Source organism: Ambystoma mexicanum, chromosome 8 (genome assembly GCF_040938575.1).
Source record: "Ambystoma mexicanum isolate Mex_15411 chromosome 8, UKY_AmexF1_1, whole genome shotgun sequence".
Taxonomy (NCBI): Eukaryota; Metazoa; Chordata; class Amphibia; order Caudata; family Ambystomatidae; genus Ambystoma; species Ambystoma mexicanum.
This window is the reverse complement of record NC_090929.1, coordinates 1,187,667,523-1,187,690,284: the sequence shown is the minus strand read 5'-3', so window position 1 is coordinate 1,187,690,284 and position 22,762 is coordinate 1,187,667,523. Positions and strand designations below refer to the sequence as shown.

The 22,762-nt window shown below is 45.9% G+C and overlaps 1 protein-coding gene across 4 annotated transcripts in view; it reads left to right on the top strand.

Moving 5' to 3' along the window:
• LOC138472877 (lysosomal acid lipase/cholesteryl ester hydrolase-like) overlaps positions 1-22,762 on the top strand; it is a 661,393-nt gene that overhangs the window by 140,149 nt on the left and 498,482 nt on the right. For 3 of the 4 annotated variants that reach the window (XM_069611276.1, XM_069611277.1, XM_069611274.1), the window contains exons 3-4: positions 6,403-6,535; positions 16,966-17,164. In XM_069611276.1, coding sequence (XP_069467377.1) covers positions 6,403-6,535; positions 16,966-17,164 — 332 coding nt within the window. The remainder of the gene's footprint in view (positions 1-6,402; positions 6,536-16,965; positions 17,165-22,762) is intronic. The other variant, XM_069611275.1, reaches the window with a different exon arrangement.

Genomic DNA, 22,762 nt, shown 5'->3' with positions numbered 1-22,762 from the left:
GGTGATGGTCTGTGGACCGGCTGTCCACCACAGATCCTTTGTGGTCTCGCCAGCACCTTCCTCTGAGCTCCTGCTCTTTCGGCTTCTCACGCTTGGATTTGCCGTGGCTCTGGCCTCGCCCTGTCCAGTATAGTGTGAGTTTAAAACTCATGGTCTTCCCGGCTCATGCCTATTCCACCTTCTCCAGGTGTTATGCAGCTCAGAGCCTTCCATTGCCTGCATATGCGTTACTCTCTCTCTGTTGCTGTTCAAGTATGCGCTATTTAACCTACTCGTCCCAGTGGATTGGATATTTCGATTTTAAGGGACATGTTCTTTTTCAATCTACTAAGTGTTTCTTTGTCCCAGTTTTGTTGTTTAAAAGTCTCTGGTATTGTAGAGCATCCCATGTAGCGCACAGTGTACGCAGCTTTAGGAAGTTCCTCACAGGAACGGGTGTCCTTGACCCCTAAAGGGGGGGGGTCTCTCCTGGTGAGGTCCCAGTTGCCTCGACTGCTAGGAAGGGTGTGGCAGAGCAGGCCACCTCCCTAGCCTCACAGGGAGAGGGGGGGCTCGCCCTTGGGTAGAAGGGATGATCTCCCTCGATTCGTTTCAATGGTTACATCTGACATTGGGAGATCTGACTTGGTGGCGAATTAGAGGAACCCTGATAGTTGGAAGATAATGAGATCTGAACATACACAATTAAAAGATGTAAGTGTTTCAAATAAAATATTATGGGTGTCACACAGGGTGAAAGGGATTGATATCGGATGGGCCAAAATAACAAAATGGGGAAGGAGTAGGACTTTCTGACTCAAAACATTGGGTTCATACTATTGCCCTCATTACAAGTGAGCTGGTCCAGAAATAAGGTGCCAGTAACGTTACTGGCACCTTTTCCAGACCTGCTCACTGCTGGTAGGGATTGTAAACTACCGGCAGGCCTGACCTGCCGGTAGTTCAGGCCCCTGCCAGCAGATCTTTCACTGAAGCACCGGCACCATTAGTAGCAGTGCCGGTGCTTCAGTGTTCCCATTCCCGTGGAATCCTAGTGGACTCCACGGGAATGGGAACTTACTGTTCCGCTGCCAACCATAATATCCTGGTATTATCGGGCAGTGGAAAAAGGTAAGTCGAGGTTGCCGTCAGGCCGCCAGGGTTACCTGCAACCTGCCTTACAACCTCGTAATGGGGGCCTATGTCTAAATTGTCCAGAATTCGGTTTCACAAGGGATATATGCCTTCTATTGTGCTCGATCTCAAAAGGGTCCCATCCAATTTGTTTCTCGCTTGCTCTCTCTCAACCCCCCTCCGAGCCTAAGTGTTTCATGCACCCATTTTCCTTTGGCCCCTAAGTGCTCTTATAGGTGATGGGGTGTTGCCTTTAGACTTCTTGGAAACTGGAGGAACTACCCAAGGAGCCGAAGAGCTTGGTCTAACATCGCTTTTCCCAGTGACCTATGCAGAATTTCCAGACTGAATGTCTCCCATCCGGGGTGTGACACTGGCCTGCCCCAGTCCCTCCCCACTGCTAAACCACGCTCTCATTCTTCCTCCAGCAGTGGATTCAACTCCGTCAAATCAAGGTTTTCTCCCTACCCTATGTGTTGATCCTATCACACATCCTTGAATCTTCCTTTACTGTCTGTCCACCATTTCATCCTGATTTGTCCTGCTTCTACTTCGTTTCTGTTACCACCGTGTGAGTTTCTCTATGAATCTCCTTTGTCCCGTCCTCTATGTTCACCAACTTCCTCTTCATTCTCCTTTGCCATTTCCCCTGAGTATTGAACAGCCTCCTCCCTCTTTTTCTCTACTTCCTTATCTGTCTTTGCAATAGGTTCTGCGTTATTTTCTACCACTTTCTCCTGATGTTTACTAAACTCATCTTTATTTCCTTCTATCACATCCACCTGACGTTTACCAACCTCCTCCTTCTCCCATTTACCACATTAACCTGATGTATACCACCCTCCCCAGTATTTATTTCTTCCATGTAGCAATCTCATACTCGTCACCACGGTCTTCCTTTCCTACACCTTCCTTCCTCTCTCCAGCCACCTCCTAAACATTTGCAAGCATCTCACTGCTCCAAAAACCCACACTGTCTGACTGTGAGCCTGTGCTTATAGTTTTATAGCCGTGTAACTCTTCCCCCCCAGGGCAAGACTCCTAGTGAGGGTCTACATCTGTGCTGAACAATTGGTGAGGGACTGGATTTGGCTTGGGTCAGTAGCTTCATCTGTGTTCACTAATTGACTTGGAAGGTTGACCATATCTTTAAATGGCTAGTCCCTCAGCTTGGATTCGAATTTGTCTTAGCAGAAAACCACAGAACCAGTGATATACTGTTTTACTCAGACCAGCATTCACAAATCCTAATAAGCCCGGGTAAATAGTTTTACGTTTCCCTCTCGAGGAGGGTGTGATGTCGGCTTTGTCGGAGTAGTCTGCGTTCTTGTGCAAACTCTGTGTGCTGCCTGGGAGATTTCTGGCCACAGCCAATAGGGGCCTGCGAGTGAAGTTCTGCAAGAATTGGTGAAGGACCTGTGATGTCTGAGCAGGCTCTGGCATTGGGTAGTGGTTTTTCGCAAAGTGTACCATATTCATTTATGCATGCCATTGTGGACAAAGGTATCATTTTACTAATAATTTGGCTTTAAAGTTTTTTCGGTAGTTTTTTGATACTGTCTCGCTGCTTCCGATTTATTGTGACTTTCTCTCCATGATATGTACTATCAGGTGTGTTACGGCTTCTTTGGCTAAAGTGATAAAACAAAGTTTAAACAGACGTATACTTTTGTTTTTTTAAAAGCAAAGCTCTAAATGGCTTCTAGGGACATATGTATTGGTTTTCTTTTGTTTAACTCCTTGCAGTTCGTTATATAATGTTTTCCCACCATTTGAACAGTTTAAGTAGTGTGTAACTCCTATTCATAGCATTCAAAATGAATATTGCATGTAGTTATCAGTCCAGCTAACCATCTTATATAAGATGCCAGAGCCAGAAGATATTGTAGTCTCAATTATTTCAACCAGAATAATGATTTTTGTTATCTTTGCTGTCAGTACTTTCTTATAGGATGTAGGTTATTCCAGCCTGGTACCTAGATATGCCAATACGCATCTTTGGAGGATATTGTATTAAATAATAGAGCAAAAGGACTGTTCTCTATGTTTTATATTTGGAAGAGCTGCTACGCGATCCTACAGAGCGATGCTGTACTGGAAAGAAAATGACATGAGAGAGGCAGACACCATGAACAGTGTCAATAGGGCACACAAATGAGATCTCAGATGAGAAAAGGGACCCTCTCTAAATGAATATCGGAGGAGATATTGGAAATGTGTGATTTGACTCACAAGTAACTTGAGTTAAAAAAAAAAAGGTTTGAATTTCACAGCCCTGAAAAAGTAGGATTAAAGTCGTGACAGCCCATTGCAGGTATAACTTGATGAGGTGGTGGCTGCACAGAGGCTGTGGGGGAAGGTTTAAGAATATGTGTGGCCTTAAATTAAATTGACACAGAGACCTTATGTTCTCCTTTCTCAATCATGTTTAGAGAATGGGGGTGGGCAGTTGACTGTCATGTCCCAGCTGGATTTTGCACAAGAGTAGCATTAGTTCAACGTCCCCACTACCAATGTTTCTGTCGATTGAGTACATTCTAGAATACCTTGACTGCAGGGTGGGAAAGAGCATCAGGGAAATGTCGATTGGTTGGTAAAAGGGTTTTTGGGTAAACCGGAAAGAGTGTTAGGGAAAACAATTGGCTGGGTAAGGGGAAGTAAGGAAAATCATGTTCCTCGACTCGTTGGTTTTCTTTTAATGAGCTGTTTGGTCTATAACCGGGTCTTGGACTTGACCCTGTCAAATAGTGATAATAGCAACATAGGTTTTAGAGTTGTGATGCTGAATCATTAAACAGTATTTTAATAGTGAATAAAATGAATAGACACAACGTGTTAGTATATGAAATGTAGTTTAATAATGTAGTATTTTGATAACATGGTTCAATATACAAGATAAGTATTTTAATTGAAACATGAGCAGGCATTAGGTGTAATGGAAAAGTAAACACGTTTTCTGTACGAAAGTGAACACATGTTTTCAGGTTTTAGCATTTTGCATTAAATTGGATGGTGCCAGTCCTTCAGATGCAGTGAAAAAAAATCCTCCGTAAGTCTTGGAAGAAATCTCGCTGGGAAATTGCATTGCTGTTTCTTGGATGTTGAGAAATGTTTTCTACTATTTCCAGTCTGCCTCTGAAACCTGAATTCTCAGAATGCTGGTAATACCCGTAGTTATTGACTGCATTCTGCACATTTGCATTGGCTGAGAGGAGGACAATAATGACATCCATGTGCTAATAATACCTACTATTAAAAGAAGCATATGTTTGTGATGCAATACATACATTGTCAAGATTGTTAGTATCACTTTCGAGAAGAGACCTTGTTTATTAGTGTTTACTGCTGAAATACTCTCGTAAATTACATAAGAGGAATTCCATGGGCTAGATTATCAAAACGTTTTTTGTGCCTGTGAGAAGTACTAGCACATACCCTCACGTGCGCCAAAAAAAGGGGGCTGCCCAAGGACATCTGAAAGATCACTGCCTGCATAGTGCACTATTTTAAATAATAGAAAAGGCCTAATTTGCCCCATCGCAATTGGGGAATTCCCTACCTAACTTAATTAAACTAAGGTGCTTATCTGTCAGCAGGAAGTTGAAAATCAAAAATGTCCTCAGTCCAAACTAACTCTATCTGACTCTACCACTAATAATACTAACTAAACTGGACCACAGTATAATCTTTCTTCTTGTGGCCTCCCCTTTGCCATTTTGTCTAGCTTCACCCAGGGTCTTCTGGTTTTATAGAAGTCTGTAATATTTAAATGTCTCTTGTATCACAAAAATACTCCTTATGAGCTCCTGCAGCTCCTCCCAACTGTTGGTGGGTCGTATTTTCCTGAGCAAAAAATTACCCTTACTATTGTTCTCTTGAATAAAGTCTCTTAAACACTTTCATTTAGCTCTATGTTTTTCATTTGCCTTATTTATTTTGAAAGTTCCCCACCTCTGAGATGGCTTTACCAAGTTCATTCTTTGTTGGTGTACTTCACTTTGTACTCCTAACTCACAATAGGTTTCACAGCTTTTCCTACAGGGGACCCCCCACTCTTTAACAACTGCCTCTCTTCAAAACCACTTCTTGGGTTTTTCCTCTCTTCCCCACAATAGTTGTTTCCACTTTCTTAATGCTGCACAACCTTTTTTCTCCTTTAGGCTTTTTAATATCTCCTCCGATATCTGTTTCTGCTCACTCGTTATTCCATTAATACTTGTATCACAATCATAGTCTCTTGGCTTAAATATTCATCCTCCCTGTGGCACACCCCTGTCCTTGCATTGCATCGGGTAACTATGCGGAAGTCTGCTTATGCTCATGTAGGTCAATTTCTTCTCTTCGCTTTTGCTCTTCAGTTTCTCGGTTGCTCCGTTCTCGCCTTCTCTGTAGCTCGCTGCATTCCTCAAATGAGGGATTCCTATCATCCAGGTTTTGGTGTAGTTGGGACAGTGCCAGTCCCACCACGGCACCTCTGTGGTCACACCACCTCTTCGGACGGTTCCTCGGATTCCGTCCTGACAACGGTCCTCCCGCTGTCTGCTATGAGGGTTCTCTGAATTGCCTTCCCTGCTTCTCAGAGTACCATAAGCTCAGCGGCTGCTTTCCGTTCTGCCTCTCCTTGCCGTTCTGACATCAGGAGGGTTCCCCTGCGTACCACTTGGTCTCCTGGGTTTAAGTCTCCTCATCCCATTTTCATAGCCATTTCTTCTTAGTGATATCTCCTTTATTTTCAGATACTGTGTTGGTTTCCACATTTCCTACAGCCAAACAGAAGGAGGACACAGTGTTTTGGATGTCAGGCAGTTTCATGTATTGCGATAAAGTACCCTGCATAGGGAGTTCCCTTTGGGAATGGTTGACTTGTCCGCTAACGGGGAGTCGCTCCCAGTGAGGTTTCACTTACCCAGGCCCCTAGGGAAGGTTTTGAGAAGTGGGCACACTGCCCTAGCCTCAAAGAGGGTGGCTCAGCCTTGGGGAGAAGAGACTAATACTCTTGATTTCGTCACAGCACACATAGGAATACAAATACAGGTATATGTCTTTCCCAGGAGCAGCAACCCATTACGCAGTCATGGTTACGCATGTGGTCCACTAGCTTCTTTGTAAATGCTGTGCGCAGTTGTAATGTCTGAGCACACATAGACTTAACTTGCACATGGTGTAAATTGCCCTTGTAACTATTTAACTTTTGTAAATCGACCACTCAAATTATTACTCTAAACATCGTAAACTTGGGTTCTCTTTATGTACAAGTTTTTTTTCATATGCTTTTGTTTGTTCCTGCAGAGCGAAATTATCACTTACTGGGGATATTGCAACGAGGAGTATGAGGTGCCAACAGATGATGGTTATATCCTGAGCATTAACAGAATCCCTCATGGTATAAAATGCAACGGAAGCAAAGGTATAGACTACAAAAGTAAGGATCACCTTATCTTTCTAAATTATAATATTGATGAACTGCAATATGTATGTAGTACATAGGAATATCCTTCTCATAAAGTTTCTCAGTAGCAAAGTATATCATAACAGCAAACATTTTCTTATCCGTCAACCTCATTGAATCAACAGTGCCAGATGACACAGTATGCCGGAAAACATTGTGTCACCAAATCAGAATGGCAGAGCACTAGGAAACCGTGCAAAAAGTCAGGTTAATAAAGTATCCACGACTTCTATATTTTTACTGGCACTCCTGATGCTTGTTAATAGAATCACATGCTGTGCATATAGTCCGACATCCAGTGGTAACTGCAGAGTATTGCATCTTGTCTTTCGAGAATCGAAACGGGACATCGACATGGCCGTGCCTGTAACACTATCCCTAACGTGACATATAGTGTACCCAAAATCCCTCGCGTGTCGAGGTCCCTCGGATTGTTTTTTTCTGCCCAGCTATCTAGTTGCCCTAATGTGGAACTCTTCATAAAACATTGCTTTATTGTTATATTTCTCGACCTTCGGTCGTTTATTCTCATTGTCCCTCCCTTCGACAGCTGATTCTTGTGCCACCGCCAAAGACTGCTGACGATGGAATTTCAACGGCTTTTGACGCCTTCTGGCCAGCCTGTACAGTAGGGAGAGTGGGGGTCAGGGTGGTCATATTCTTCAAGAATTTTTCCCCCTCTTTGTTCCCTTGGGTTTGTCGTCGCTATCACGATCATGCGCTATAGACAGGACTCCATTTAGATTTTGTCCTTCCTGTAAGGCAAAATATCACGATCATGCGCTATAGACAGGACTCCATTTATATTTTGTCCTTCCTGTAAGGCAAAATATCTGTGGAAAGACAAGCACCGTCGGTGCAATAATTGTCTTCCCCTCGACCACAACAAGGTGTTGTTTAAACTCCTACGGCTTGAGACTATTAAGGAGTGCCGTTTGAAGCGGTGGGTGGCCTACGGTATGTCGCAGGTCGAAAGTAATTCCCCCGCCGCCACAGCCGCTTTGTGTGACGAAGGGATTAGCGATGACCAAGGCCTCACTTCGGAAGCCATTGACCTTACCGCAGAGTTCGTGATCCGCAGCGTATATCCCAGACCCCGATAGGCACGACGTGAGTCGTGCTATGGGGACTATACATCCCGGCGACAGGGACGCACCCGATTCCCACACTAAGCACACAACCCACGGTTCTGCTTAGGCTGTCCTGTCGAAGCGTTCCAAAGCGCCAACTGGCACGTCGGATACTTTATGATCGGCAGCCCTCTCCGAAACTGCGACAGCGGCATGCGTCCGGGCAGTCCAAAAGTAAGGCCGCTAGCACCAAATCACACACGGCCATCGAGACGCTTCAAAAGAAAGCTCTGACACCGCTTAAGACCCCAGTGGTGCCGAAATCCACTGCGCAGCCACCGTCACACCCCCTTGTAACCCGAGCATCAACAATAGTATTGCGAGGATCGCTTCAGCGGTTAAATAAAAGGAAGAGTCGAAACAGAAAGAACAGCCTAAAGACGCGTCTAGAGACACGTCATAACGCCTGGAGCCTCGTAAAAGAGTACTCTGAGAGCCCTTTGTCTTTATCCAAGACTTTAGAGTGAAAATCTCGACGTTCTGGAGAGGAAGATCCCTTTCCTCTCCTGGACTCCTCTGGTTCATCATCGTGGACCAGGGAGAAGTTTGAGGGGTGCATGAAAAGACTGGGAAACCTCTCTGAGAGGTTTTCTCCCAAGAGGCCTCATGAGGGGCTTTGCCTATGGCTAAGTTTCAGCTGACCTTTGTGGATCCTCATGAAGAGAATGTTTGACCTTACTGATGACGAGGTGCCTATCAATACCTGCATACAGGATGATGATCCCTTTGGGGACCCTACTGATGATCCTGCTGATCCCATGGATAATTGGGAAGACAGCCATCCGGTTGATAATCAACCTTGGGCGTCCCCTACTCCTACCCCGGACCCTGACGCTTTGTGTATGGATTCCCCTCCTACCACTCCAGTCCGTCAGGCCTCACCTGTGGATGATCAGATGTCGTTTAACGCCATCTTAAGGTGGCTGAACATTTTCAAATCGCCACACAGGAGGCTGTGCCGGATTCAGATTTTGTAGAGGACATACTGAAGGAAAAGCCTCCTGCCAGTCAGGCCATTCCCTTACTGAACTCTATCAAGAGACGTCTGGTGCCTTCATTATTAACACCAGCCCAGACCAGGGCGGTTAATCCCAGGGTAGAGAATTTGTTTAGCCCTTCTCCTACCGACCCCCTTTACATTAAAAGGCATGCCACTCCAGATTACCTGGTAGTTACGACTACGAGAAAGAGGGCAAGTGTCCCCATGTCTACAGATGAGGCACCACCTGATAAAGAAGGCAAAAAGTTGTATGCACTGGGAAAAAGGGTTATTCTCCACCCGAATAGCCAGCAACACCACTCTGTTGGCTAGCTACTCAGATTGTATCGGAAGGCAAGCAAGTCAACCACAACATTCTTAAGAACACTTTGGACGCTGCTGAAACAGTGGGAAGGGCCTTGGCCCAGGGTACACTACTAAAACGAAAGCCTGGTTGAGGAACTCTGGTTTTAAGCCTGAAACCCAAGCAGCCTTAATAAACAAGCCGATTGAGGAGACTTTTTTGGCAAGGTCGTGGGCGAAGAACTTTTATGCTGTCTGTTGGTCGCCTTCCCACTGGGGCCGCTGGTCTCTGCACCGTAGGTGCTCCGTTGACCACTTCTTTGCAGTATTAGTGGTGCCACTGTTTACCCTTATTTTGCTGTGCAGTCCTACTGCCACTCTGTGTGCCAGCCTCTGTCCAATATTGTGCGGGCAGTAGTCTTTCACTTTAAATTCTGCCGTTTTCGTTTGCAGAACGGCTGCTGCACTATGTCTAGCTTTTGCCTGATATTGCGCAGGCTTTGGTCTTTCGTATTAATTGCGTTGTGTTCAGTTTGCTTCAAGTGTCACCTTGGATTGTGCCCTTCTCTTGTCCGTGTCCTCGTGCAGTGGGCTTTGCTGTCTCCTCCTGTCTTGCCACACCATTCACTGCCGGGGATGCAGTTCACTGCGGCCGCCCGCTCATCTTTACTTCCTACGGGTGCCACATTGTATCACTTGATCCGGCGTGATACTTCGGTGACAGGCCTCTGCTCTTCCAGTTACAATATATCCACGCGGACGTTGCTGCTTTCCTCCTTGCGCAGTGCATTGGGTGAATTTCTTGTGAAGAGCAGAGCTCCGATTCCTGTCCCCAGCTCTTCTTATTCTGAGCCTTTGTGTAGTTCCTGGGCGAACGCGATTTTCTTTCCTTTGTTCTTGTAACTCCACACACTTCTACAGTTTCAAACTCTGCTTGTTGTTTTTCCACATGCTTTATAACGGAGCAAGCTTGTTCACTTCCACCAGAAATTGCTTCAAAGACACTTCTTGCAATCACCTTAGATTTCCCATTTTCCTCCGGATCAGTGTCGGACCTGCAGGAGTATCCGAAATACACGTCCAAGCTCGCGGCCATTTAGCCATGCCCCCCACCGTGGACAAAGAACTTGAGATAGCTAAGAAGGAACATGAGACTCTCAAGACCTTAATCCAGATTACCCAAAGGCCTTCACAACAGAGAAGGAGCGGCTGTCATTCCTTTTGTGAGCAATCCCCTTAAAACCAGTATGGTTCAGGAAACAACTGGTCTTCAGGACAAGGATCCAACACCACCACCACGTATCCACCTAGAGGACAATGCCGTAGAAAGGGTAGAAGTGGGAATTCCACCCCCGGAGGCTCCCCAGCCTCAGGTCAGAAATTACCCTCAGATCCGGGGTCCCCTCTCATGCCTCCTCGGTCGGGGGACGTTTAACATCATTCCTTCATGCATGGGAGGGGACAACAACATACCAGTGGCTGCTCAAGACCATCGCCCACGGGTACTGCATAGAATTTTGTCGACCACCTCAATTCAGCCAAAATCAAGACTCCTGACGCCGGAACACCTACACATCCTGCTGTAAGAGGTTGAGATCCTGCAGGAAAAGGGCACCATAGAAGTCGTCCCTCTTCTACAGGTAAACAAGGGTATTTATTCAGTGTACTTCCTTGTACCCAGAAAGGATCTCACCATGCGCCCTGTGCTAGACTTGCGCCCAGTGAACAAATTTGTCGAACCTCAAAAGTTTCGTATGGTCACTTTGCAGGCGTTAATCCCTCTGCTGAAACGGGGATTACATGGCAACACTGGATATGAAAGATGCGTACTTTCATATTTCAATATTGTCAGCACACAGAAAATACCTAAGGTTCATGATAGAGGAAAGCACTATCAGTTCAAAGTACTCCCCTTCGGCATTGCTTCGGCGCTAAGGGTGTTTACGTAGATACTGGCAGTGGCAGCAGCGCACCTGCGCAGAGAATCCGTTCCGGTTTACCCTTACCTCGACGACTGGCTCATAACAGGGGATTCCTACGGAACATGCCTGTTGAACACTCAAAAGACGATAGATCTTTTATTCAGCCTGGGATTCTCCATCCCCGAGAAGAAATCCAGCCTAGACCCCAGTCAAGTCAAACAGTTCCTAGGGGCTCTAATTCGAACAAGACAGCCTTGTCTTCCCCCTCCAGCGAAAGGGTTCAAAACATGCTGTTTCAGATCCCTCAATATGTAGTCGGTCGAGAGGTGATGGTACGCAAAAGCATGCGACTGTTAGGAATGATGGCGTCCTGCATTTACTTAGTTCCTCACGCGCGTCTGCGCATGCGTCCTATGCAAGAGTGGCTCAACAGCCAGTGGTGTCAGGCCAGCGGACAATGGGAAGATCTGGTGGTTGTCTCGCCAGCCCTCGTTCTCTCTCTGCAGTGGTGGTCGCGGGAAAACCTCTTGAAGGGAAAGGGCTTCACCACCCCCGCAGTAGAAGCCACTCTCACGACAGACGCATCTCTCACAGGGTGGGGGGGGGGCCCTCACCTGCTTCAGCCGGATGACGCAAAGCATGTGGTCCCCAGAAGTAGCATCCAACCACATAAATCAGCTGGAGCTGTTGGCCGTATTCAAAGCACTGAAAGCCTTTCAGACACAGTTGCAGGGGAAGACAGTCCTGATTGTCACAGATGGCACCACGGCCATGTACTACTTGAACAAGCAAGGGGGCACACACTGTCCAGGGAATATCCAAGCTGTCCCAGAACATTTGAAAATGGGCTCTCAAACACAGGATGTTCCTGTTGTCTCAACATGTTCCAGGGGAACTCCATCTTCTAGCGGACGTGCTCAGCAGAGATTCCCACTACCCGTAGAATACGAATGGCGACTACAAGAAGCCATCGTCTCCAATGTTTTCGCACAATGGGGTTTCCCAGAGAGCGACTTTTTTGCAACTCTGGAGAATGCTCAATGCCAAGATTACGCCTCCAGGTATCCACAGAACCGTTCCAAGGGGAATGGTCTCTGGATAACATGGTCGGGGAAATTTGTTTACGCTATACCCCCTCCGCCCCCCCCCCCCCCGACTTCCCCTACTCAACAAGATCATGCACAAGATGCACCAGGAACCAGTCACATGATATTGGTGGCCCTCATGTGGGCCCGCCAACCCTGGTTCTCATCTGATGGAGATGTCCTTATCTCCTCCAATGAAACTGCCTTGCCCGTACAACATGTTATCTCAAGACAAGGGGGAGACTCTTCACCCGTGCCCGCAAACCCTGAATTTAGCGGCTTGGCTCCTGAGGACATAGAGTTCAGGCAAGTACAACTCCCTCAGAGATGCATGGACATACTTAGGGAGGCGAGAAAACCTAACACCCATCACTGCTACTCCAGTAAATGGAAGCGCTTTATCTGGTGCAATTCCAATGGCGTCAATCCTATTAACTGCTCTCCTACTCACATTATATTGTACCTGACTCACCTACTAGACTCGTCTGGTTTTTAATTCCCTGAAGGTACACTTAGCTGCTCTCTCAGCCTACACTATGTCACAACAGAATGTGTTGTGGTGAAAATACCTGTTATTAAGGCTTTCATGGAAGGAGTTAAAAGGATTCATCCCCCCATTTCTAACCTGGCTCCCGGGTGGGACCTAAATGTGGTATTGACTAGACTTATGGGGTCTCCTTTTGAGCCTATCCATGAGACACGTCGCAAAGATCTTACCTATAAAACAGCCTTCCTAGTGGCTATCACTTCTATAAGGAGAGTTAGTGAACTAAAGGCCCTTTCAGTTCTAGACCCTTTTCTTACAGTTCAGAGATCAGGTGGTTCTGCGCACTCTCCCTCGATTATTTATTTCCAAGTTTCATGTGAACCAATCAATAGACCTGCCTACTTCCTTCCAGAATCCCACTAACGTGGCCAAAAGAAGCCTACACACATTCGATGTGCGCAGGGCAGTCCTGTTTTACCTGGAAAGAACTAGACCACGGAGAAAAACAAACCAATTTTTAATTTCCGTGGCAGCTGGTAGAGAAGGGGATCCTGTCTCTAAATCAGCCATATCAAGGTGGATTGTCAAATGCATCACACTCTGTTACACTTTCTAACAAATAACTCCCCTTCAAGCCTAGAGCACATTCTACTTGAGGCACTGGGGCTTCCAGAGATTTCATTGCAAATGTTTCCCTAGAGTCAATTTGCAAAGCGGCAACCTGGAGTTCTGTACACACCTTGACAAAACACTATTGCCTAGACACTCGTTTTGTCTGATTCTCAGGTGGGACAAGCAGTATTAAGACATCTTTTCACTACTGTTCCTTCTCACAACCCACCTCCAATTCCGGGTACTGCTCGCTAGTCTATGCGCAGGATGTGATTCTAAGCAGATTAACAAGCATCAGAAGACATGCATTACTCATCATAATAGCATTTCTGATGATTGTGTCTGCTTAGATTCACATGCGCCCACCATTCCTCCCCGCTCGGGTGGAAGGAACATAGACGTCTTACAACATTTTCTCTTTTATGTAATCACTCACAATAGTCATTGGGCTCCTTCATGGCAGAAAAAATACAATCGGAGGGACCTCGACGCATGGGATTTTGGGTACACTACTCGTCACGTTAGGGATAGTGTTACAGGCACACCCATGTCGACGCCCCCTTTCGATTCTCAAAAGATAAGATGCAATACTTTGCGGTTACCACTGGATGTTGGAAGCATGTGCATCTAAGCAGATACAATCATCAGGAATGCTATTACGGTAATTCATGTCATACGGATTTGCTCTGATAATGGTAGTGACAGGTGCTGGCCATTAGGGTGTTCCAGGTGATAAAGAGCCGGGTAATAAAGTCTTTACTGTATTTAAACACTGTAAATACTCTGGTTACCTGAAAATCAAAGACTGCCCAATATTCTTTTTAAAAAAAGGTGATATTTAGAGTTTTTGAATTAACTGTCACGCAGGTGTCTAGAACACTGCCAAGAATAGTTCTTCAAGATTTGTAAACATGTAGCTAACTGGCTCTGTCTTGTATATATTTGCTTTTTTTACCTTTTCTTTCTGGTTCCGTTTGATTTACTACTCTCTATATAAGATATTTCTGTTAATGTATTTTAGAATTAGTTATTGCATTTTCATCAAACATCAGTATTTAACAATTGTAAAAACCTCCCAAAGCAATTAAAGTAAAATTTCTGTGCAATCACATTCGATGGAAATCTTATTCTGCAATAGGGCAGAGGAAATCTAACTAGATAAAAACAAGGGCAAAATGAAAAGATCAAATTGTCGTCAGGCATCCAACAACAATCCTACTTCCCCACCGATTTCCAACATTTATGTTAACATTGTAAAATAAAGTGCAATATGTTTACTCCTACTTTTTATTATCCCCACTGGTAGCCTACCCGGTCTTCAGATTATCAGCCAATAACTGTTCGGTTATAGTCCTTGGTGCATGCCTGAGTTATTAAAGCTGAATGTTCTGTGATGAGAACTGCAACCATCCTTTAACGTTCACTTGCACTAAGCAGCTTTGCTCTAACAAATCAGAGGGTTTTTGATCCTGCGCAGTGCCTAATATCATACCCAAATCTAAATTCACTGTTTGGTGCATATAATCTGTCACTGCTTTGTTCTCCCCAAACATTAAGGAGTTCTTGTTAAGCCTGGCATAGCATAAAATGCATGCGTAAAAAGTGTATGCATTCATTTTGCATCACACCATATTTATATTGATTTGTATTTTGGAAAGAGGGCATGAAACAGAATTTCCGGCTCTGCCACCATACAAATAAATCCGTGTTTACACCAGCATGCTGGCATACATTCTGTGGATTCATTTGGAACCCTCCCACTATGTACACCAGAAAAAAGATAACAGATTCCCTAGGACTCCATTTTGCACTATGCCTGCCATGCGTAAATGGCAGGCTGGCATGAGCTCCTAGATGTGTTATAGTAGGAGCTTCCTCTTTAGTCCAATCACAAAAAAAGTACTTAAACATCCTGCAAGCAACCAGTACTGATCCCGAAAGAGTACGAAAGAAATCTATAGACCAGGTCTACAGTATTACACTACATCTGTGGAAGATACATACATAGAATACGAATATCTTTTTGATGATGTGTAACAACAAACCTTTAGATGAAAATGATGTAGTTCAGGGATATAAAGCAAGATGTCATAAGCAGGATCTAAGAGTAGCTCTTGGGTATTGTTTATTAAGCAGGAGCAGTAAGACTACATAGCATACAACAAATCTATCTTCCACACGAGATGCAAACTATACATGTATGTCTAACAAAGGGGGGTCTGGGAATCTCTCTACCAGCACGAACACAGCCCAATGACCTGTTCTTGGGCGAATAACCCCTGGAAGAGACTCTACCAAGTCTTTAGCTCACTGTCCCTTTCACAGAGAAGAAATTTCCCCGCATATCAGCCTTTGTCCCGCCCAGGGGCAGTCCAGTGCCGAAATGCTAGGCAATTCTCCTCTGAACAAGAGTACCATCAGTAACCCCATACACGTGTTTCAGCCTTGTTGGGCATCATCAGTGAGGTGAAACTGTTGCCTCTCTAACTGGTGCCATCTCTAGATGAAAATGATGTAGTTCAGGGATATCAAGCAAAATGTCATAAGCAGGATCTAAGAGTAGCTCTTGGGTATCGTTTATTAAGCAGGAGCAGTAAGACTACATAGCATACCACAAATCTATCTTCCACACGAGATGCAAACTATACATGTATGTCTGTTATATATGACCCGTAAGTGTCCTAATGCTCCTTTAAACACATTGCCAAACTCTCAGAGCTACAGTCACATAAGCATATTGTATGGCACCATTTGTCCTTGGTCACACATTTCCTGCTAGCTTTTGGTGTCTTGGTACCCAGGTTGCTCTGGCTACAAACAGAGCTAAATACCTCTGAGCAATTTAAATTCCTGCAGTGAATACTTAGTAATCTTAGTCTAAGGCTTCTACGCCTCTGACCAAGCAACTCTTTACCAGGACAGTCCTTTGACCATTTCTTCACTTTGCAATCTGTAGTCAAGTTATGACAGCTCGTATATAATTTGAAGTGTGTGGCGATCATGACCTTCCAAATTGTTTTTTACTCTGTTTTTCGCATTAACAAACCAAGGAGCTCTCTTGAAGAATTGGGGGCTGTTGAACATTCTGTAATAATGGTACATCTGTACACTCTTGTAGCTTATTGACATAGGCTTTGTTGTCAGTTATATTAAGCTATTAGATAAGGCAACCACCGAGACCCATCCCCAAGTTTACCTGACCTAAGATAGAACACTCCTACAGCATTCACACATCAACATTCCACATGACATCACAGGGTCTCTCATTCACAGGCAAGCACTTCACAACACATCTTCTTCCTTTCCAATGACGCACAATCACAGGACATTCACCAACAAGCACTTCACAACACATTCCTTTCAAATTACTTAAAGCAAATGTTACTACCATTAAATATTTGGCGCAGCTTCTTTGGGTTCCCCCCCAACCAAGCAAAATACACCTTCAAAGAACTCTGTTAGCTTTTTGTTCTATCAGAGGTGAGTGATTCCATGTAGAGGTGGGAACCTTAAATATTTCTGTGACTGCATGTATGTCCAAAAATCCTTAAGACAACCTTGCCTAGAGCTTTTCTAGAAATCGTCTGGCATCCAAATATTCGATGTTTCAAATTTGAGTCTAGATTTAGCTTCTTGTTGTCCAGAAAACCTCGGAAAACAAATGCAATGTATAAAATAATTACTTTCCTTTTGAGTTTAAGTCGGTGTGATGTAAATGTGGGCAATCGGACTCGGCATGTAGTTGACCATTTGTCAGCAATGACAAAAAGCCCATAGAGATGGAAGGGGTCTAGTGTAAGCAGATGTCCTTGTGAGGTGCCCCGCAGTGTGTGAAAAGTATCCAAAATTGAAATGATTGTAATACATATTTTATCATTTGTGAAGGTGGCAAGCCAGTGGTGTTTTTGCAGCATGGATTACTTGCAGATGCCAGCAACTGGGTCACAAATCTTGCCAACAACAGCCTGGGATTCCTTTTAGCTGATGCTGGCTATGATGTTTGGTTGGGGAACAGCCGAGGCAATACCTGGAGCAGGAAACACAAGACACTTTCACCAGATCAAGATGCATTCTGGGAATTCAGGTACAGTTTGTTCCCTTGATCATTAAAAGGGACTCCTATTTTTATTTTACAAGCTAACTATATCATTTGAATTCCTCTCTTCAGAGTATTTGATTCTTAGAAATGCAGTTGAGGGTACTGTTGTAATATGCACGGGCTCGTGCATAGGCACACTGGTGGAATGTTGATGCGTGTTTGGTAATCAAAATTCCACGGTGGCCGTTGGAGCTGAGGGAGCTGTGGCAAGTGGCTGCGGGGTCTCTGAATAAAGATACGTGACTTTACATACCATAGTGTCGGAGGAGGTTTGTAACATTGGCGACGAGGATTGTGCGAGACCCCGTCCCACGTGTGCGTGGAGCAGCTGTCTGGGCATCAAGCCCATCCCCGGTGGTTGGCGAGGACGAACCGGGAGAGAAAGGGACCCCCCCTGGCGGGTGTGGGTGTCCGTTTGGGAGGTGAAGTGGAGGAGCAGTCCGGGTGCCCAGTCGGGGTACTGCTGTGGGCAAAGCCGCGCCGGCTCGCCGTGTGCAGGGAGGAGCTGTTCGGGTGCCCGGTTGGGGTGGCGGAGGAGCGGTCCGGGTGCCCAGTCGGGGTACCATTGCGGGCCAGTCCGCGCCGGCTCGCCGTGAGCAGGGAGGAGCGGTCCAGGTGCCCAGTCGGGGAAGCGGAGGAGCTGCCTCGGTGCTCAATCGGGGTACCGCGTAGGCCGGTTTGTGGTCGGCTCGGTTGGCAGCGGAAGACCCAGGGAGTTCGCGGGTCAACAGTTGGAGTTTCAGTCGCCGGTGATAGCGACAGAGGAGGGAGGGCTCCATTCTCAAAGGAGTCCTCGGCTGCTTGGATCAAGTTGGGGCTGCCAGCAAGAGTGGCCGGGCCGTTGGGCTGCATGGAGGCGGGCACACGATAGCATCTGGGCAAAGACCAGAGTGCCGGCAGCTGGCCCCGCCTTTCGGCAGCGTCCGTATTCAACGCTGTTCTTCGTGGATGAGGTGGCGCTTGGCAATCACGTGGCCGGCCGCTGCCCCGTCTCTGACAGCGTCCTTATCCAAGGCTGTCTCTGTGGGCTGGGTCGCCTTAAGGAAGGAGGAGGGGCTGCGGTGGCGCTGATAGCTGCCAATTTGGTGAGAAGGCAGGGCAGCAGCATAACACAACTCAGGCAAGTGGAAAGGGCGGCAAATTACTTCTAAAGGCGGTTGGCGGTAAGGTTGTGGCATACAAACTGCTTGGAGTGCTGCCAACTGGAGATTAGTGGATTTGCTTGGGCTAGGTTGGCTGCCAAGGAGTTTGGTATCAGCAGTTGAGACTCACCCGGTGCCAGAACTTGGTTGTACTGCAATTACGTGGGGGTGCACGTGCTCAAGGCAGCAGTTGAGACTCACCCAGTGCCAGAACCTGGCTGTATTGCATTTACGTGTGGGTGCACGTGCCCAAGGCAACAGTGGGAGATATCTGTCTGCTTTTGCATTGGTTGGGTTGTCATCCACAAGTGACAAATACAAGTGACAAATATTATATTGTATGTATTTTGGGGGCAGAGTACAAAGTAACAGTGAGGTAATGGTCTGCTGATAGGGAACTAGGAGCTTTCAGCATTGCACAAAGGTCGGCAAGTTATTATTGGGGACATAAGGAACAGGCGAGTACATTCAAATATGTTGCATACAGCTGCTAGGCCTCCACCTGCTTTTCTGCCGAATCCCGGAGAGCCGGTTGCTCCTTGGGAGCAGTGGGTAGATGCTTTTAAGGTGTATTTGAGGGCTGCAGGTGGGGCAAAGTTCAATGATGATGAAAAAGAGGCTGCTTTACTGAATTGCATTGGAACGGAGGGGTTGAGGGTTTTTCGTCATTTGCCTGGAGAGAATGTGATGGTTCAAGGGGGAGGTGAAGGGGAAATGATGGTAAGTGCCTATGAGACTGCTTTGAAAAAATTGCAAATACGTTTTGGGAAAAGAGTTAACGTGGTTTTAGAGCGGTATACATTTTTCTCTAGGGCACAAGGTTCATTGGAAAGCATAGATTCATATGTTACAGCCTTACGTGCACTCATGGCTACGTGTGGGTTCCCGGGGAATGGAGAGGAACATATAAGGGATCAGATTATGATGAAGACGTCAAATCAAAAAATTAGAGAGAGGTTGTGGATTGAGAACAATCCTTCTCTTGATAAGGTTTTGGAGATTGCCAGAGCAATTGAAGCCTCAAAGGCGAGTGTACAAGTGGTTACTGAAAGGGACGGGAGTAGGGAGATGGTACATGCTGTGGTGTCAAGGAGCAAAAAAGCAGGGGATAAAGTTGTGGCACAAGGTAATAGAGCATCCAAGGCTAAGGAGGCATGCAAAAATTGTGGCTGGTCGAGTCACAATGCGGACTCGAAATCCTGTCCTGCTAACAATGTTGAATGCAGGAAATGTAAACGTGTGGGTCATTTTGCACGCATGTGTAAGGGGCAGGTGGTTGCTAGTGTAGCTACAGAAGATACTACCATGGGACTAGAAGGGGCATTGGGAGGTGGCTCTAATCAGAGTGTCATTTTACATGTTGAGGGAGGTGGGCGGAAGGGTCCATGGGTGTCGGTATTGGTGGACCAGCATCCTGTGGATATGTTGGTGGATTCGGGGTCACCTTACACTCTGGTGTCTCCGGAAGTCTATCATGAAGTGCTGGGTAAAGAGATGTCTACTCTGTTGCCTCCGGACATCAGACCATATGCTTATGGGCAGCATTCCATTGACCTGCTTGGTTATAATTGGTTGAATTTCTCTTTCAAGGGGAGGCAAACTGCGGGTAAATTGTATGTGGCTTCAAAGGGCACAAGTGTACTGGGTTGGGATGAGCAGGCTGCACTAAAAATACAAATACATCCAGGTGAAAAGGAACCAGTTCTAAGTGTCATAGAGGGAGGGGAAGAGAATGACATAACGGTTACTCCCACAGTGCTCATGAGTGAGTTTCCGGAGGTATTTTCAGACACCCTTGGCATGCTTAAAGGTTTTACACATCGCATTGTGTTGAAGAAGGGTGCGATTCCGAGAGTTCATAAAGTGAGGGGAGTGCCAGTTGCAGCCAGGGAGGCATTCAAAGCAGAATTGACTAAGTTACAGTCAGCAGGAATAATTGAGCCTATTGAGTGTTCAGAGTGGTTGTTTCCTGTGGTTTTAGTTAAGAAGAGTGATGGCAGCATCAGAATGTGTGTAGACCTCCGGGAACTAAATTCCAGCATATGGGTGGATCGGCATCCTTTGCCAAATATCAATGAGTTGTTGTTGACTCTGGGGGAAGCTAAATACTTTTCAACATTTGATTTGTCAACGGCGTACCATCAAATTGACTTGCATGTGGATTCTAGACCCCTTACATCATTTGTGACTCCGTTTGGGGCTTTCAGGTTTTGTCGCATGCCTTTTGGCCTGGCTTCGGCTTCGGCTGTGTTTCAGCGGTTGATGCAGCAGTTGTTTGGGGGTGTGAAGGGTGTCAGCTATTTTCAAGATGACATTTTGGTTTGGGGCAGCAGCAAGGAGCAACATGATGTCAGGGTAAGGAAGGTCATGCAGATTCTTAAAGAGAGAGGATTGACGGTAAAGTTGACTAAGTGTCAGGTGGGTGTGCAGGAGGTCACATATTTGGGACACACATTGAGTTCACGAGGGGTGAGCCCAAAAAAGGAGTTAGTACAAGTGTTGAGGGATACGCCAGCTCCGGGCAATAAGGATCAGCTAAGGGCTTTTCTGGGTCTGGCGGAGTACTATGTTAAATTTGTGTCAAATTATGCTGAAAAAACGGTGGCCATGAGAGCTCTCATGAGGAAATGTGTAAGGTTTGTATGGTCTGCGGAGTGTGCGGCAAAATTTGAGTTGGTCAAGAAGGAAGTGGAGAATGCTCCTTCATTGAAGTCATTTGACCTAAAAAATAAAACTGCTTTGACGGTGGATGCAAGTGAGGTGGGTCTGGGGGCAGTACTAGAGCAATGGATAAATGGTGAATGGGTACCAGTGGCTTTTGCTTCGAGAACCTTGAGAGAGGTGGAAACAAGGTACTCTGTAATTGAGAGAGAGACTTTGGCAGTCTTATGGGCTTCAAAACACTTCAGGACATTTTTATGGGGCATACCTTATATTGTCAGAACGGACCATAAACTGTTGGCACAGGTATTTTCTACCAAGGGAGTTTTGGCAGTGTCCCAGAGGATTGCAAAGTGGTCAGTACAGTTGCAGGATTACAATTTTTCCTTGCAGTATTTTCCAGGAAGGTTGAATGTTGTTGCGGACTGTTTGTCCCGCTTGCTAGTGGCACAGGGTGATAGTGAGACAGGAATAGTACAAGAGGATGATTCGCAGGAGTGTCAGGTTGCTTTGGTGACCTCAGCTGTGGAGAAGTCGGTGTGGGATCGGGAGTCTGAGATGGATCTTGAGTTGAAGTGGATTAGGGAAGGTCTGCTTAAGGGGTGGCACACTGTTAAGGACAGGTTGGAAGGGAAAGCTTATGTTCAGGTTATTGATGAATTAGCCGAGGGTCCCTGGGGTGTGTCTAGGGGATCTAGGTTAATACCTCCTGTAAGCTTGAGGGGAAGAATAGTGGAATTGGCACATGTTGGTCATTTGGGCCGATCGTTAACCAAAAGGAGACTGAGAGAGGAGTACTGGTGGCCGTCTATGGACAAGGATGTTGAGCAAGTAGTGAAAGATTGTATGGCATGTTCTGTCAGCGATAAGAGCAAAGTACTGCATCCACAGCCTACACATCCTGTAGAAGTTCCAGAGCAGGTATGGTCGAAAGTGGCTTTGGATATCATGGGTCCATTTTACTGTTTAGAGCATGAGTCCAGATATATGTTGGTATTGGTGGACTATACATCCAGGTGGATTGAGGTGGCAGCATGTTCTAGTATTACAACAAGTTCCGTTATTGATTTTTTGAGGAAAGTATTTGATCGTGAAGGATTACCTGCAACTTTAGTTACTGATAATGGGGTGCAGTTCACCTCTAGTACAATGCGAGAATTTTTGGAGCAGCATGCCATTTCTCATTGTAGGACAGCTTTATATAATCCTTCTGCGGATGGATTAGTAGAGAGAGCAAACGGTACCATTAAGTCAGCAATACAATTGGCTTTGGCCAATGGTTTGGATTGGCAGGAAGTGTTGACACAATATCTGGCTGCATATCGGAGAACCCCTACCATGCTTACGGGAAGATCTCCTTTTGAACTCATGAGGGGTAGGAAGGCAGGTACAACGTTGAGAACTTTGGCCATGGGGGGTGGTGGGCCATGTAATATGGATTTGCGAGATATTCATCGGAGTGTTTTGGAGCGCCAGCAGAGCACAATGTCTTCACAAAAGGCTAGGAAGGAGTTGAATGTTAAGCCTGGGGATGAAGTTTACATAAAGAATCCTAGGATGGTTCACAAAGGTTACAGCTCTTTCATGCCTTCAAGGAGAGTTGTTAAGGTTGGAAAGGGGCATGTGCACTTGGAGGATGGCTCTGTGTGGAGCAAGAGAAGGGTGGTGGTGAAGGGTTGCAAAAGTATGGTTAAGCCAGGTGTGGCATCTAATGTAGAATCGCAAGAAACAGTACTGGATTATGATCCTGTGGATTCACAAAGAATAAGGATTGAACAGG